Source organism: Cetorhinus maximus, chromosome 30 (assembly GCF_964194155.1).
Source record: "Cetorhinus maximus chromosome 30, sCetMax3.hap1.1, whole genome shotgun sequence".
In the NCBI taxonomy this organism is placed as follows: domain Eukaryota; kingdom Metazoa; phylum Chordata; class Chondrichthyes; order Lamniformes; family Cetorhinidae; genus Cetorhinus; species Cetorhinus maximus.
In genome coordinates, this window is record NC_135908.1 from 18,060,924 (window position 1) to 18,077,140 (window position 16,217).

At 40.8% G+C, this 16,217-nt stretch overlaps 1 protein-coding gene across 2 annotated transcripts in view; it reads left to right on the top strand.

Annotated features, from left to right (window-relative positions):
* LOC144670111 (fibrillin-1-like) overlaps nucleotides 1-16,217 on the top strand; it is a 580,847-nt gene that overhangs the window by 147,005 nt on the left and 417,625 nt on the right. For both annotated transcript variants that reach the window (XM_078532542.1, XM_078532544.1), the window contains exon 7: nucleotides 7,491-7,616. In XM_078532542.1, the coding sequence (XP_078388668.1) occupies nucleotides 7,491-7,616 (126 nt within the window). The remainder of the gene's footprint in view (nucleotides 1-7,490; nucleotides 7,617-16,217) is intronic.

The window sequence follows — 16,217 nt, forward strand, 5'->3', positions numbered from 1 at the left end:
GGTGCAGAAAGTACTCTGGGTGAAGGGCTTCACTACAGACCGAGCTGGCCGAGACCTAAAGGACATAGCTGCGAGACTAGGTCTGCAGAAGGTGGTGAGGGAACAACAAGAGGGAAAAACATACTTGACCTCATCCTCACCAACCTGCCTACCGCAGATGCATTTGTCCATGACAATATCGGTCGGAGTGACCACCGCACAGTCCTTGTGGAGACAAAGTCCTGTCTTCACATTGAGGATACTCTCCATCGTATTGTGTGATGCCACCATCATGCTAAATGGGATCTAGCAATTCAAGACTGGGCAACCATGAGGCACTGTGGGCCATCAGCAGCAGAATTGTACTCAACCACAATCTGTAACCTCATGGTCCAGCATATGCCCCACTCTACCATTACCACCAAGCCAGGGGATCAACCCTGGTTCAAAGAAAAGTGCAGAGGGGCATGTCAGGAGCAGCACCAGGCATACCTCAAAAAAAATTGAGGTATCAGCCTGGTGAAGCTACAACACAGGACTACTTGTGTGCCTAGCAGCATAATCAGCAAGTGATAGACAGAGCTAAGTGATTCCACACACAACGGATCAAGCTCTGCAGTCCTGCTATACCCAGTCTGGAGGAGGAGGCACCACAAACATCCCCGTCCTCAATGATGGGGGAGTCCAGCACATCAGTACAAAAGATAAGGCTAAAGCGTTTGCAAAATCTTCTGCCAGGAGTGCCAAATGGATGATCCATCTCGGCCCCCTTCGGAGATCCTCAGCATCACAGATGCCAGACTTCAGCCAATTCGATTCACTCCACGTGATATCACTAGATACTGCAAAGACTATGGGCCCTGACAGTATTCTGACAATAGTACTGAAGATGTGCTCCAGAATATGACGCACCCTAGCCAAGTTGTTCCAGTATAGCTACACACTGGCATCTACTCAGCAATGTGGAAAATTGCCCAGGTATGTCCTGTACACAAAAAGCAGGACAAATCCAACCCATCCAATTACTGTCCCCTCAGTCTACTCTTGATCATTAGCAAAGTGATGGAACAGTGCTATCAAGCGGCACTTTTTAAAAATTGTTCATGGGATGTGTGTGTCGCTGGCTAGGCTAGCATTTATTGCCCATCCCTAATTTCCCTTGTTCAGAAAGCATTTAAGAGTCAAACACATTGCTGATGGGTCTGAAGTAGGGCAGACCTGGTGAGGACAGCAGATTTCCTTCCCTAAAGGACATTACTGAACCAGATGGGTTTTTAAGGCAATCTGCAATGTTTCATGAAACTAAAACAGAAAGTGCTAGAAAAACTCAGCAGGTCTGACAGCATCTGTGGAGAGCAAAACAGCTAAGTATGACTCCTCTTCATCCACAGTATTTTGCTTTTATCTTAGTGCAATGGTTTCATGGCCATCATCAGACTTTTATTTCTAGATTTTTATTGAATTCAAATTTCACCATCTGCCATGGTGGGATTCGAAACCAGGTCCCCAGAGCATTACCCTGGGTCTCTGGAATACGAGTCCAGTGACAATACCACTATTGGAGGTCAATCATCCTAGTTCCAGGACATCACTGCAGGAGTTCCTCAGGGTAGTGTTCAAGGCCTGACCACCTTCAGCTGCTTCATCAACGACTTTCCTTCCATCATAAGATCAGAAATGGGGATGTTTGCTGATGATTGCACAATGTTCAGCACCATTCACGTCTCCTCAGATGATGAAGCAGTTCATGTCCAAATGCAGCAAGACCTGGACAATATCCAGGCTTGGGCTAACAAGTGGCAAGTAACATTCGCGCTGCACAAGTGCCAGACAATGACCATCTCCAACAAGAGAGAATCTAACCATTACCATCGCTGAATCCCCCATTATCAACACCCTGAGAGTTACCATTGACCAGAAACTGAACTGGACTAGCCATAAAAATACTGTGGTGATAAGAGCAGGTTGGAGGCTAGGAGTCCTGTGGTGAGTAATTCACCTCCTGACTCCTCGAAGCCTTTCCACAATCTTCAAGGCACAAGCCAAGAGTGTGATAGAATTCTCTCCACTTGATGAGTGCAGCTCCGAAGCTTGACATCATCCAGGACAGAGCAGCCCTCTTGATTGGCACCCCATCCACAAACATTCACTCCCTCCACCACCGATGCACAGTGGCAGCAGTGTATACAATCTTCAAGATGCACTGCAGGAAGTCACCAAGGCTTCTTAGGCAGCATCTTCCAAACCCATGACCTCTACCATCTAGAAGGACAACAAAGGCAGCAGAGGTTGGGACCTCCACCAGCTGGAAGTTCCCGTCCAAGCCAATCACCATCCTGAGTTGGAAGTATATCGCCGTTACTTTAGTGTCACTGTCAAAATCCTGGAACTGCCTCTCTAACAGCACTGTGGGTGTACCTACATCATATGGACTGCAGCGGTTCAAGAAAGCAGACCACCACCACCTTAAGGACAATTAGAGATGGGCAATAAATGCTGGTCTACTCATTGGCATCCGCATCCCATGAATAAATTTAAAAACACTTTCTTTGGTGTTTTATGTCAAGCTGTGAGTGGAAGTACACTTGCAGACAGGTTAGGAGTATAAAATACCGTGTAAAATCCCCTGGATACTAATGTTTAAGCTCTTGAAAAATCTTCAACATAATAAGGGTAAATAAGTTGTTAGTGTCAAGCGTAGTGAGTTCTTGGAAGGTGTATTCTTATTTCCAGGTCTGACTTAGATCTGATCATTAACCTTCTATCATTGAGTTGCTTTGTGAGGCGGCACCTACTGTCAGAGCCATCTCACTGAACTGTGCTTTGGCTGTTTCTGTAGCTGCATACCTGCATTCCAAATGAGACCTTTGTTACAGATTAGGAGAGAGAAACCAAACTTCTTTATCCTCTCCCCGTCTGCCCGTAAACAGAGCTGTATTTGAATTATTTTTAAGGTAGGCTGCAGCGTGTTTCCCCAGACCCTCTGCTGATTTGATCCAATTCAAAAATAATTCACAGCAAACTTGCATTATGATGAACTCAGATTAATTTGTTCACATTCAAACCCGGGGTGGGGAGAGAGTGTTCATAACCTCTTTTTCTCTTTCTCTCTCACATACACATGCATGCACACATGAGAGAACATTCTCACACTCACTCACACACTCACTCGCACACTTATAACTATGGACAACAACAGTAAAAGAACCAAGGAAATGTAAATTAGGGCAAGCAATTTTCAGAGTCCGAGAAGTCAAAATCCAGAGTGTGTGGCAGATTTGGAGACAGCAGCACAAAAATCCTTGAAATGAGTGATAAGGCTTCTAAAATCAAACCAGCTTTGAGGCTTTGAGAGATGCTGGCCGGCTGTTGGTCCGCCAGGAGATCTGCTGGAGTTCTTTTTAGTTGATGTTAAATCAGCGGACTGAGCTGTGAGGCTAGAAATTAATATTAAAACACAGTGTAGTTGACTGAGTGGGAGTTTGAGAGGGTACTTCTAATTGTTAATTTTGTTCTTAAATTTTGCTCTTATAATCTAATCTAGCCTGTAATTAGCAGTAACTGGGAAGTACTGTGTAAGCAGCCTAAGTTTTTTCTCTCAGTTTAGACAGGGTAAACTCACTGTTAGCTGTAGTAGCTGAGTAGTCAATTAGCTAACTGGTTGAATCTGGTTACTGTAGCCCCAGCTCATTTTACTATAAATTCAGGGTTCTTTAGTGTAGCCTTGACAAATGGAGTGCAGCTGACTAACTGAGTGAAGACTTGAACTTTGGTGAGAGGAGAGTTCAGTGAAGGGGGAGAAGGAGTTTTCCGTTTCCTCTTTTTATCTTTCTCACCTCATAGAAATTGGTTCTTGCTCTACTACAGGGAAAGGAGCTGGCTGTTTGGTGAGTATCCGGTAAGTGGGTAAGTTCTATTCTATCCCTGAAATAGTTTAAAATAGCACACAATTTGGTGGTAAAGTTAATTAAATATATAAGAAAGCAACATGAATAAGTGATTAATATAATTAAGTAATTATCTAAAACACATTAAAAATGGCAGCACAGGTGATGTGTCAAGGCTGCAGCATGTGGGAACTCCGGGATAACGTGATCCAGGGCAAACACGTCTGCAGTAAGTGTTTGCGGCTTGAGGAACTTCGGATCAGAGTCATTGAGCTGGAGGCTGAGCTTCAGACGCATCAGGGAGGGGTAAAGTTACCTGGATGCTTTGTTCCAGGAGGCAGTCGCACCACTTAGGACAGGGTCATCTGATTTGGTCAGTGGCCAGGGACAGGAGGGTGTGAGTGAGGCAGGTAAGGGGACCCAGAGGGCAGGAGTGTGAGCCTCTGCAATTGTCCAACAGGTTTGAGGTTCTCTCAGCTTGTTTGGATGAGCGTGGAGGTTGCAGGATGGATGAGCAAACTGATCATGGCACCGTGGTACAGGAAGCCATCCAAGTGGGGGGAGCAAAAAGGAATGTAATGGTATTAGAGGACAGCATAGTAATGGGGATTGACAACTGTTCTCTGTAGCAAAGAGCGAGAGTTCAGACAGCTTTGTTGCCTGCCTGGTGCCAGGGTTCGGGACATCTGCTCAGGGCTGGAGAGGAACTTGCAGTGGCAGGAGGAGAATCCAGTGGTCGTGGTCCATGTATGTACCAACGACTTAGGCAGGATGAGGAAGGAGGCTCTGCATAGTCAGTATGATGCGCTAGGCACCAAATTAAGAAGCAGAACCTCAAAGCTAATAATTACTAGATTATTACCTGAGCCACATGCAAATTGGCAATGGACAAATAAGATTCGAGAAATTAATGCGTGGCTTAAAGACTGGTGTTGGAGGAATGGGTTCCGATTTGTGGGGCACTGGCATCAGTATTGGTGAAAGTGGGATATGTATCTTTGGGATGGTCTACACCTGAACCATGCTGGGGCTGGTGTCCTCGCGAGACGCCTAACTAGACAGTTCAGGGAAGGTTTACTAAACTAATACTCGGAATGGGCGGGTTATTTTATGAGGAAAGGCTGGACAGTTTAGGCTTGCGTCCACTGGAATTTAGAAGAGTAAGAGGCGACTGAATTGAAACCTTTAAGATCCTGAGGGGTCTTGACAGGATGGATGTGGAGAGGATGTTTCCTCTTATGGGAGAATCTAGAACTTTGGGTCAATGCTTAAAAATAAGGGGTCGCTCATTTAAAACAGAGATGAGAATGTTTTCTCTGAGGGTTGAGAGTCTTTGGAACTCTCTTCCTGAAAAGGTGGTGGAAGCAGATTATTTGAATATTTTTAAGGCAGAGCTAGATAGATTCTTGATTAACAAGGGGGTGAAAGATTATCGGGGATAGGCAGGAATGTGGGGTTGAAGTTACATTCAGATCAGCCATGATCTTATTGAATGGCGGAGCAGGCTCGAGGTGCCGAGTGGCCTACTCCTGCTCCTAATTCATGTGTTCGTATGTAAAATGATCCAAAAGATTAGAAGCATGGGGCATGTGATGTGGCCCATTAATGAGTTAATTGCAGCCTCAAAAGCAGTCCCTGTGCTTCTGGCCAAAATTCATTGTTTCCCTTGGGAGCCAAATGGCGTCTGTTCATACTTCTTCAGGTATAATGAGTTTCAATGTCTCTCTCTTTGTTATCGCCCCAACTGGGGGGAAGTCAGTTAGTCTGTTAGATGTCTAGTTTTGTGATTACACTGTAGCCTCACAATGCAGTGTGAGATTCCACAAGGATGAGAGTGGAACTCTTGTTTTTGTAATCTCTTTTAGAAGCTTCCAGACAGATGGCCAGTCTTGAGTCATGTGACTTGTAGCAGCCACCTTGTGGTTCAGCAGAAGTCCATTTTAAGGATAGTTTTGATACACACAGTTTTGATTTCTTTTCATGTCTTATTGACATAACACCTTATTTATCTTGACCTAGGGAGTGCAATCTTAACTTTCGACCCTCCATACAGAAACCTGGTCTTCTCAAACAGTATGCGCCTAGGTTATGTCAGGACAATTTATGTGGCCTAAATCTGCAAATGAATTTGATTGAGATCAGATTGGGCAGTGCACTTTTTCTGACTCGTACCCAGGTATTGTGAAGGGAAAGCAAAAGTCATGGCTTAGGTTTCTACCAAAGATTTATTGGAAGATGTGCCTGAAGAATTGATATTGAGCATAATATTATTTTCATCAATGCTAGGTTCTAAATTGGAACAGATATAACCATCTTGTCATGCAATCAATCCCAAAATTAAAAATAAATCACCTAATAGTTCTAAGAATGAGCAGTAGAATCTTAGTTAGAACTTACCCTTAGAGCCCTGGAACTGATGGAGCAGTAAGGGTCAGAGACTTCATATAACCCTTTCAGCTGAATTTGTTTCAGCACCATCCTATACATTTAAAATTTATTGACTGAGGTTTATAGTTCTGACTCTTTAGTGGTGGAGCAACAATAAGAAAATCCTTTTGGGTCTGTTTTCACACTTCAATCCTCTTTGAGTATTATGTATGATGTATCCCTTTTAGATTGGGTCTCACAAATGAATCCCAGCTTCTAATTGCCAATCAAGCTGCTTGCAATAAAAACAGCCTGACTGGTTCTTCAGGCTTAAATTGCATTCCATATTAGCTTTTTAAATGGATAAGATCATTATGGCCAGTACATCAAAAGTACGGAGGCATGATGAAAATGGGGTGACTCGAGTTTATCAAAGGTGCTAAGCCTCTTGGATCCTAAGAGATGTCCAATTTCAATTTGTAGCTTAATTCTATCTTCTACGTTTTCTGAATGAACTTATAGCTTGCCTTGGACACCGAAACATGTAAGCGTAGGCTGTGACTTTAGAAACTGTGTTCCTTTTTCTCAGTTTGAGAGGTAGCAAATAAAGTAAAACGTTTGACTCTGAAAATATTCTATGTAAATGATGAGTTCAAACTGGCTTCATTAGCTGAATTGTTAAAGATTGACTGGGTTGAGTTTAAGTGGAAAGTCTACAAAAATAGTGCCTGAGTCTGAATTTAAGTCAGTCAAATCTTGTTTGGTGAGATTCAGTGTTGCTAGCAGTTGTTTACATTTATGGATTCCATTTGCCTCTCGTCTACCACTGAAGAAAGTATTTGGATGTGGGACAGCTTTACTAATTAAGAAAGGATTTTAAAAAATCATCCTTTGCACTTCAGCATCAGATCAGAGAAGGAACTGGTGTCCTAATCTCTTCAGTTTACGAAGCAGCTTGGTAAAAGGTGCCAGCAGTAATCGGAGAAACCTAATTGCCCCTGATTCCAGGAAATGGGCTGGAGTTGATGGAGTGGGGGGAGGGATGTGAATAATGATTTCTTAGGTTGACACATATCTGCTAGAGGAGCTTTGAAAATTGGACCCCTTTAAATTTGCTAATAAAATTTCCAATATCAATGAGGATAGTGAATAGACAGATGATAATTATGGATGAATTGTTGCTGAGTAACACTAAGATGGTGCAATTGTTGAAAATAAAAAGATAATCTAATGAAATATTTTCACTTCCTTTGACAGATGTGGATGAATGCCAAGCTATTCCAGGAAGCTGTAATGGGGGAAATTGCATAAACACTGTAGGCTCCTTTGAATGCAAATGCCCAGCTGGACACAGGTTTAGTGAAGTAACTCAAAAATGTGAAGGTAAGACAAAGGCATGTTATAGATCAGCGCATGTGTTTAAGAACCACTGATTTTAAAGTTATAAACTACATGCATTCTGTAATTTTACACATGGATAACAACAAAAACAAATTACTAAATAAATCATTCTGCCTTCATTCATTTTCTCACTCATTTCGAAAACAAAGACCATAATGAAACATGTTAAATAAATTCTATCCTAGAAGGTATTTATTGGTGTAAACTAAATTAACATTGTTCCCTGCTTCCCAACCAGAGTCCCTTCGCTCTTCAACATGTCAGTTGACAGTGTGTCAATCTTTTGAAGTTACTAATTTTCTCTTCACCATTTCATCTTTACAACAGTTATGAATCATCTCCATTGCAGCTGTGAATTTTTTGTTAGGTGCTCACAAGAGTTTATGATTTTGTTGTTGAAAAGTTTGCCTCATCCTAAAATTCTGCAGAAATTACTACATGGTGGCAGAACATTTGGTCTAACCAGTCTGTGGTGTTTATCCTCATGTGCCACTCTGTTCCCATATCCCATTCTTCTCCCTTTCTTCAACAACTTAGCTAACCTGTTCAGTATTGCATGCTCTCTCATTTAGTCACAAATTCCAGCAGTGCATTTCACAGCCTCATGCTCACTTGTGCAAAAAAATTATCCTTTTCTGCCTGAAATCTCATATATTTAATCATCTATTTATGTCCTCCTGTACTAGAATTTGCAAATACTGGAAATAGCCTCTTTCTATTTACTTCTCCCATCCCAGCATAATTTTACACACATCTATCCTAGTGAATCTGTATTCTGTCCCAATTGCCTCAACACCCTTCGCCTGGTGTGAAACCCAGAGCTATAAGCAGTACTTCCAACAGTGGCATTACTAAGGTTTTATATCGATTCACCAGTACATCTCAACATTTATATTTTATTCCACTTGCCATTTAACCCAGTATTCCATTAAACCCAGTATTCCATTAACTTTTATATGGCCATATCCATTTGAAACACTGCTTTTAATGTCTTGCATGTTTGATTCCCTAAAAATATTCCTGTTATTCTTCATTATCCAGCTTTCTCCCATTCATTGTACAATTATTTCATTATTTTAACTAAAATATAACACCTCACATTTAATGACATTGAATTCCATCTGCCACTTCTTTGCCTATTTCATCATCTTATCAATATCACCTTGTAGTTTCTTTTGATGCTCAGGATTAATTACTATTTCTCTTATTTTGACATGTTTTCAATTTTGGACACCCTCTAGACTTTTATCCAAATCATTGGTATAAACAATGAACAGATGCAGTCTCACTACCCAACTTGCAACAGCTCTGAAAAACTACCCTTAAATCCAACCCTGTTTCCTCCAGTTTTAAATCCAATTTTCTGCACTTTTCCTAATTCCATACCCTTAATTGTCTCCAGTTGTTTCCTACATTACAACAGTACTTCATTGGCAGACTTTGGGATGTCCAGTGTTCATGAAAGGCACTCTGCAAATGCAAGTCTTTTAAAAAAATAATCTTTTGTGTCTTGTCAAAGGCTTTCTATTAGTCTGTGTGTCCCACATCTCCTGCATTCCACCAACACTGCAACAATAGCATTTTAGCCATCTGCCACATCTTTCATCTCCTCTAAGCATCATATCAGGTTTTTTCAAGTGTGATATTCATTTCTGAAATCTTATTTGAAGGTATTAGATTTTTTTTCTTTATTCATTCATGGGATGTGGGCATTGCTGGCTAGGCCAGCATTTATTGCCCATCCTCAATTGCTCTTGAGAAGGTGGTGGTGAGCTGCCTTCTTGAACTACTACAGCTGTCAAACAAAGCTCTCACTCTCTTGCAGGCTGTATAAACGTTGCCTGCTGACCTATGTGCATTAGTCTTTCTTGGAGCTCAGTCGAGCATTCATAATTAGGCCATCTGGAAAAACAAATGTCTACTCCTGTCCATGCATTTGCTATATGACTTCATTATGAATTTTTGAATGACCTCCAAGAATGAAGTACGGAATTCGTTCAACAGGCAATATTTATACAGCCTGCAAGGAAGTGAGAACTTTGTTTAATTGACCTGTCTAATAAGTTATTTTTTTCTTTGATGTGGCTTATGTGTTTATTTACACACTATTAAGAGCCTTGGAATGGATAAAAGCTTCTGACATTGAAACTATGAATGGCTGTGATTGATTGTCCCTCTTACCTTCTCATAAATCTGTCAGTGTATTTCAATAAGTATGTTGAATTCCTGTTTTTTTTTGGGTTGAAGACTCAGGACTGGGGTTCCCTGTGGTTCACAACGTCTCAGAGAGACCATGGACCACGTCTGCTTACAAAAGTGGCCCGAGAATGACTTCACTAAAGTTGTAGATGGGGGTGGGGCATGGTTTAAAATGTCCACCCTTGCAAGGAGCCAGCAAGGGTGGGAGTGCAACATGTTGGCTCACTACCTGCACCGTTATCCTGTATTGGTGAAAATTTCCAGAAATGGGAAAGGGAGTGGGAATCTGGAACCTTGTCCTGCCCACCGTTTTTAAAGGCCTCCAGACTCGGCCTGATTCAGCAGAAATACAGGCTATCATTTCTAAGGCCTCCTTTATCTTTTCAGTTTCTTTCCTTAGGATTCTTGATTTATTCTATCAGATCCCAATATTTTTGCCCTACTTCTTGTTGCTTAACTAACTATTCTGATACTTGCCTTTTGTGTAGTATAATGTTTTTCATGTCCAATCCCACATTTAAAACCTATCTAATGATATATTTGTAGAATATTCTTTTTAGTACTTTCCCACTTGCTCCGCTTGCTTTCCCCATCTATCTCTTAACTGCCTCCCTTGAATTGCCTATTATCGAAAGACCATATATGGATGCTGGTTAAGGACTGGTTACTGCTTGGCTTTAAGACCCCCGTTCTGTCAAAAATCTGCTATTCCCTCTTAAAGCTCATACATGAGAGATGGCCACTTGATATAGATTGTACTCAGCAGGAGTTAGTCTCTGTACCAAAGAAATTTTAGGGGTATAAAAGCAAAATACCGCAGATGCTGGGCATCAGAAATAAAGACAGACAGTGCTGGGAATACTTAGCAAGCCTGGCAGCACCTGTGGAGAGAAAAACAGAGATAATGTTTTGAGTCAAACATAACTCTTCAGAACTCTAAATTTTAGGGGATTTAAAAAAAAATAGTTTTAGTCTAAAAATGCCCAAGCATTGTTGCCCTAGTGAAAGTGTGGTAATGGAACTTCTGCGTGTTGCTTTCACCTGCTAATTACCCTATCCAGCAGCCTAGGGAGAGTGTTGTTTAAATAATGGGGAGAGGCACCCATTTCTGTATTGGCACAGTGGCTGCCCTGCAGATTATCAGAAACATAGAGCAACACACTACTTGGAGGAGAGCCTCAGATCTGGATTGGTTGAAGACTGAGGTATGATTTTTTCACTCAGTTTCCCATAAAGGGAATCAAAGGTCATCAAAATATAATGAGCTGGGGTTAGAGGCTTGGTGGAAAAGAAAGGCCAGGATGTGGACTTCAAATGGATTGTTCCCTATTATGGCCATCACTATATCTGAAATAAGACCTATTCTGGCTCTCAGCAGATGTATATTCCATTGGGGCTATTGGGCACTTTTGCTGGAATTCTCAGGATAGCCACAGTGAAACGTTAGAAACGTTTGTATTCTGGAGATGCAGTTTGATGTGCAGTTTAAGTGAGGCTGAAACCCTGTGTACCTGGATTATTTCCAAATTGTATTCTCTACCACCACAATTCCACCCCAGGAAGTAATTGTACAAAGGGTGACTGCAATGCCAGAGGGCAGAACAGGATATCATAGGGTGGGATGGGCACCGCTGGATTAGAGACACAAAAGAAGATTAAGGTTAGAAGTCAGGGGTAAGAGGACAGAGGAGGCAGTAGAGTAGATTAGATGTTGGGAAGGGAAGGAAGCAGGGAGGTAGAGCAGGGTTAGAGGTTGGTGGGAAGATAGAGCAGAATTAGAGGTCAAAGAAAACCCAATGCGGAGGGGTGAGGGAGAGTATCAAAGGATGCCTGAGGATGCTGGAGTTGGGTTGGTGTCCTCTGGCCCCTTTAGGCCTTGTTAACCTATTACCAAGCTGTTGTCAACTGTTCTGCCCTGTGTTAATTTGTGTATTTGGATTAATTCTTCTTTGTCTTTCATGCTTTAGCTCCCCTTTGCTTAGCCTCTCGTAATTCAGTATTCTTGTTCAATGCCAGCAGGTTACCAATCATTGGAATTTGTCAGTTATTTTACTAATATCAAAAAAGCGATTTCTAATTGGTTCTAAACCTCATGAGTTCCTTTGAGTGTCCTGCTTCTGGCCCGCTTGCTCAATGTTTATTCGGTTTAGCCATCATTGGCTTCAATGTTGTTACAGAATTCTAGATATATTTGCCTTTCTCCTCCTCCAGTTTTCCCTGTGTTTCGCAATCTTTAGCTATTTATGTAACCTCCTCCTCTCCTCCCACACTGATCTGATTAGATTATTATTTAATAATGCATTTTAATAGTGCATGTGGCACTTTGGAGGGATATATAACTTTTGAATATGTTCGACACAATTGTCTCAATAACAGGCTCCTCCTGCATCAATCACACTGTCCATCTTATCTATCCTAAGTATTTCTGCTCTGTTTATGTACATACCTGTATGCCAAAATTATTATTTGCCTCCAGCAGAATAAAGTTAGGCAATTATAATTAGGTATAAGAGTATCTCATCTTCCGTACTGTGCGTGTAAAGCTTGTATTAAAATTAAGATCCTATTAGTATTAGTAGAATATTTGACTATATTATGGATGATGAGTGGTTTATTCAATACATTGTGTGTGATTGCAAATATCATGAATGCTACCATTGCAGAAGTCTAATACTTAAAAGAAGTACAAGCTTTGATTGTGATGGAGCAGTCAGTCCTTCAGTGATTTGTCCGTTATCTTGGGAGATACAGCAGCTGTATAAATAGCTTTATACTGCAATAAACATGTACATCACAAACATTTCTTTCTGGTTACAAAAACATGTTATTATCAATTAAGTAAACTCTCTCTTCCACTGTTCTTATCTTGTGTGCAGATTGTATAATTGTGCAAATCGACGCTATTCCCCCTCACCCATTGATGGTTTGTTTCAGTGCTATCGCATGTTAATTCAGAATTTACTGCTTCAAACCTGACAAATTCAGGGGTTCTTAAAAGTGCAGATTGACTGTGATGGTGGTGAAGGTGGTTGGGATGGTCAAGAGCAGTTCCAGAAAGGCAGACCATCAGTATAATTGAGCACATAACAAATTGCCATGTATGTAAGCAATATTCTATTATATATCCCATACATACCAATGAATTTCATGTGCTGACTAAGCCATTGTTAAGTGAGAATTGAATTAAAAGCCTTTAGTGGACGCAAATAATGGAAGATAGATTAATTCTTTTCCTCTCTAGATTGGAATACTTGGCTTTGCATTTATTAAAGTCTAATGCTTCGAAGTGGAACATTTGAATTGTTTGCTTCAAGTTGAAAACTCAAAGTTGTTACAATTGGAACATTAGCCACTTAACATTAAAGAATTGAATGAAACAGATAATCGTTAGAAGAGACAGTTTACTGTCCTGGAATTTTTAGATTAAAAAAAGTAATGGTATATTATTTAACTAAGGTTACTCCTGCTGAGTCTGGCAATAAGGATGACTTGACATTTCAAATAACACTCTGGTTTTAATCAAGGGAAAGCTTTAAGATAGCATTTTAAATGCTAAGAGGTTTAGCCAATATTTTTAAATTATTAACTTGTGTAAATTCTTCTCCATTACACATTCACTCCACACGAAGAGGTTGAACTCCATCTGATTGATTCCTGGGGAATAAATACTGGTCTTGTTTAAAAAAACCAATCATGATATCATCTGTACTGTTGTCAACATGTAACCTTTTTGTCTACTCCTTACAAAAATCATGCAGCAATTGTGTTCTTTTCATCTCTAGTTTGAATTTGCACCTATTAGTATCAATAAATTCTCCAATCCTTGAAATTGTGAAAATGTTCTCCTTTATTAAAAAATACAGCTTGGCTTGCTCTTTTCGCAATAAAATAAAATAAAAAATAAGAATTAAGAAAGATGAGCACGATTTCAAATCCGTTGCTGGTTGGGAAGGATTTCAACTGCCTCAAAAACATTCTCAGTAATATAGATGGATATTAAAAAGTTGTGGAATATGATAGCAGTAACTGTACCACTTGCCATTGGTTCTTTTACTAGAATATACAGCAAAGAATCAGGCTATATGGCCCAACTAATACATGCTGGTGTTTAGGCTCCACTTGAGCTTCTTCTCATCTTTCCTTAACTAACTGTTATCAGCATATACCCCTCTAATCCCTTCCCTTTCAAATACTTTTCTTGCTTCCATGCAGATACATCTATACTGTTTGCTTCAACCGCTCCTGTTCCACGTTCTTACTGCTCTCTAGGTACAGAAGTTCCTTCTCAATTCCCTGCTGTTGGCCTAGCCAGTGACGCTCGCATACCATGAATGAATTTAAAAAAAATCTCCCTCTGGTATAACATACCCACAGTTCTGGAAAATATACAAGCGATTAGTCTTTACTTCCCAAGTAATCAAGGATTGTAAGGTATAAAAGTCACTACTGTGTTATTGTAATTAATTCAATTACAGATTTCAAAGTAATTTTTTAATTCTCTGTTGGGATGTGAACATGGCTGGCAAAGCCAGCATTTATTGGCTAACCCTAATTGCTCTTGAAGATGACGGTGAGCTGCCTTGAACAGCAACCTTTCTGTTTTGGTTTGCTACAATTAAGCGATTTGCTAGGCTATTTCAAAGGCAGTTAAGAGTGAGCCACACTGCTGTTTAACCTAGACCAGGTCAGAATGGCAGATTTCCTTCCATAAAGGACACTAGGAAACCAGTTGGGTTTTTTATGACCGTCTGCTTGTTTCACAATCGTCATTACTGAGACTAGCTTTTTGTTCCAGATTTATTAAATAATTGAATTTAAATTTGCCCAGCTGACATGATGGGGTTTGGATTTGCATCCCTGGAGCAATAGTCCAGGCCTATGGGTTCTAGTATAGTAACATTACCACTGTGCTACCTTCCCTGCAATCCCTAATTTGTTGCTGCAGTTGGGAAACTACCTTCTCAGTATGCCAACTCTCTGTCCCTAGGATGATAAAATAAATGTCTTAGCAGTGTTGCTCAGCATATGTTCTCCCAAGCTGTAACCAGATTCATATGGCTTGTTACCTGGTCTGTTGGACAGTGGCAATGGAATACAAACTATCAATAAGATTGAATATAGTCCCCTTTTAGACCAAATGCTGCCTATTGCCATAAACTCCCATAACAGACTTAATCGATTCAGGGACCAGAATATGGAGATATAATTATGCTTCACAGGTTGGCCTGTTTGCAAGCAGCATCACCAGGAGCAATTTTCTAGCATCAGTTGCCACTTTCCTTTGATGGAAAGGGAATATATAGGGACCAGGTTAAATTCACTTAATAAAATCTACAAAACCCTTGTCTCTGGGCTCTTTTGTACTGCATAGACATACCAGAACTAGCCACCTTTTCAGTTCTTTCCTGCCACTGTCGGTGCACTCCAGAACACTCCTTCACTCAGGGATCATGTGTGAACATAGGGACTTTTACTGCAGGGTGGAACTTTTACCTTATTGCAATGATTTAATATTGCAAGGATGATTTTTGTTTTACTCGCAAGGAAGGGGAGCAGGAGAATAGCAGCTTGCATGGAGGCTTGGGACTGAAAAGTGTGTTGGGATGAGGGGGATGGGCTTGAAAGTTGGGATTCAGGTGCAAGGTGGAGTGGAAGAAGAATCCAAGGAAGGAGAGAGGGTGAGCTTGGGTGCATGGAGGAGTGAAGTAGGAAGGACCTGGCATCTTGGGTGTGGTGGGCAATCTGTCAAGGTAAGAAAATGAGGGTCCATCGCAGGGTGTTGGCAGGCAGATCTTTACAGTTCTTCACCTACAACATTTAAATTAGTGCTGCTGAGAGTAATCTTGAACGATGTCCATTGAAATGCATAGAAGGGAGTGCCAGCTTAGTCTGCAAGTTCAGTCATTTCCCACAGAATAGTGAGTACAGCACTTGACACTAACATGAACATTCAATAGAGACTGAACAAAAAAAACACATTGTTTCATCCACAATAAAGAAATTTCCCTAATTCCCCTGTAACCACCAGTGTGTGACAACCATGAGGCATGCCAGTGCATTCAGCTCTCTGACTAAGCAGGTCACAACAAATAACGATGATGCAAACATGAATAAAGTGAAACTAATGTAATGTGAAACATTTACAAATGAAATTTAAATTTGGAAAAAAAAACACCTTTGTGCTCTCAATAAGTGTTATGTTAATGGTATAGAGTTGGGCAGAAAATTGTGGCTATGATGCAGAGCTGCCTTGTTGGCCAGGAGGCTCTTTTATAGCTTGCTCATAGATGCAGCATTGTCAGATGACGGCACCACTGAAAAACTCTGGAATCGCATGTGTCTCCCATGTATGGCGCCGGCACTTTAAATTTTAATTGTAATCAC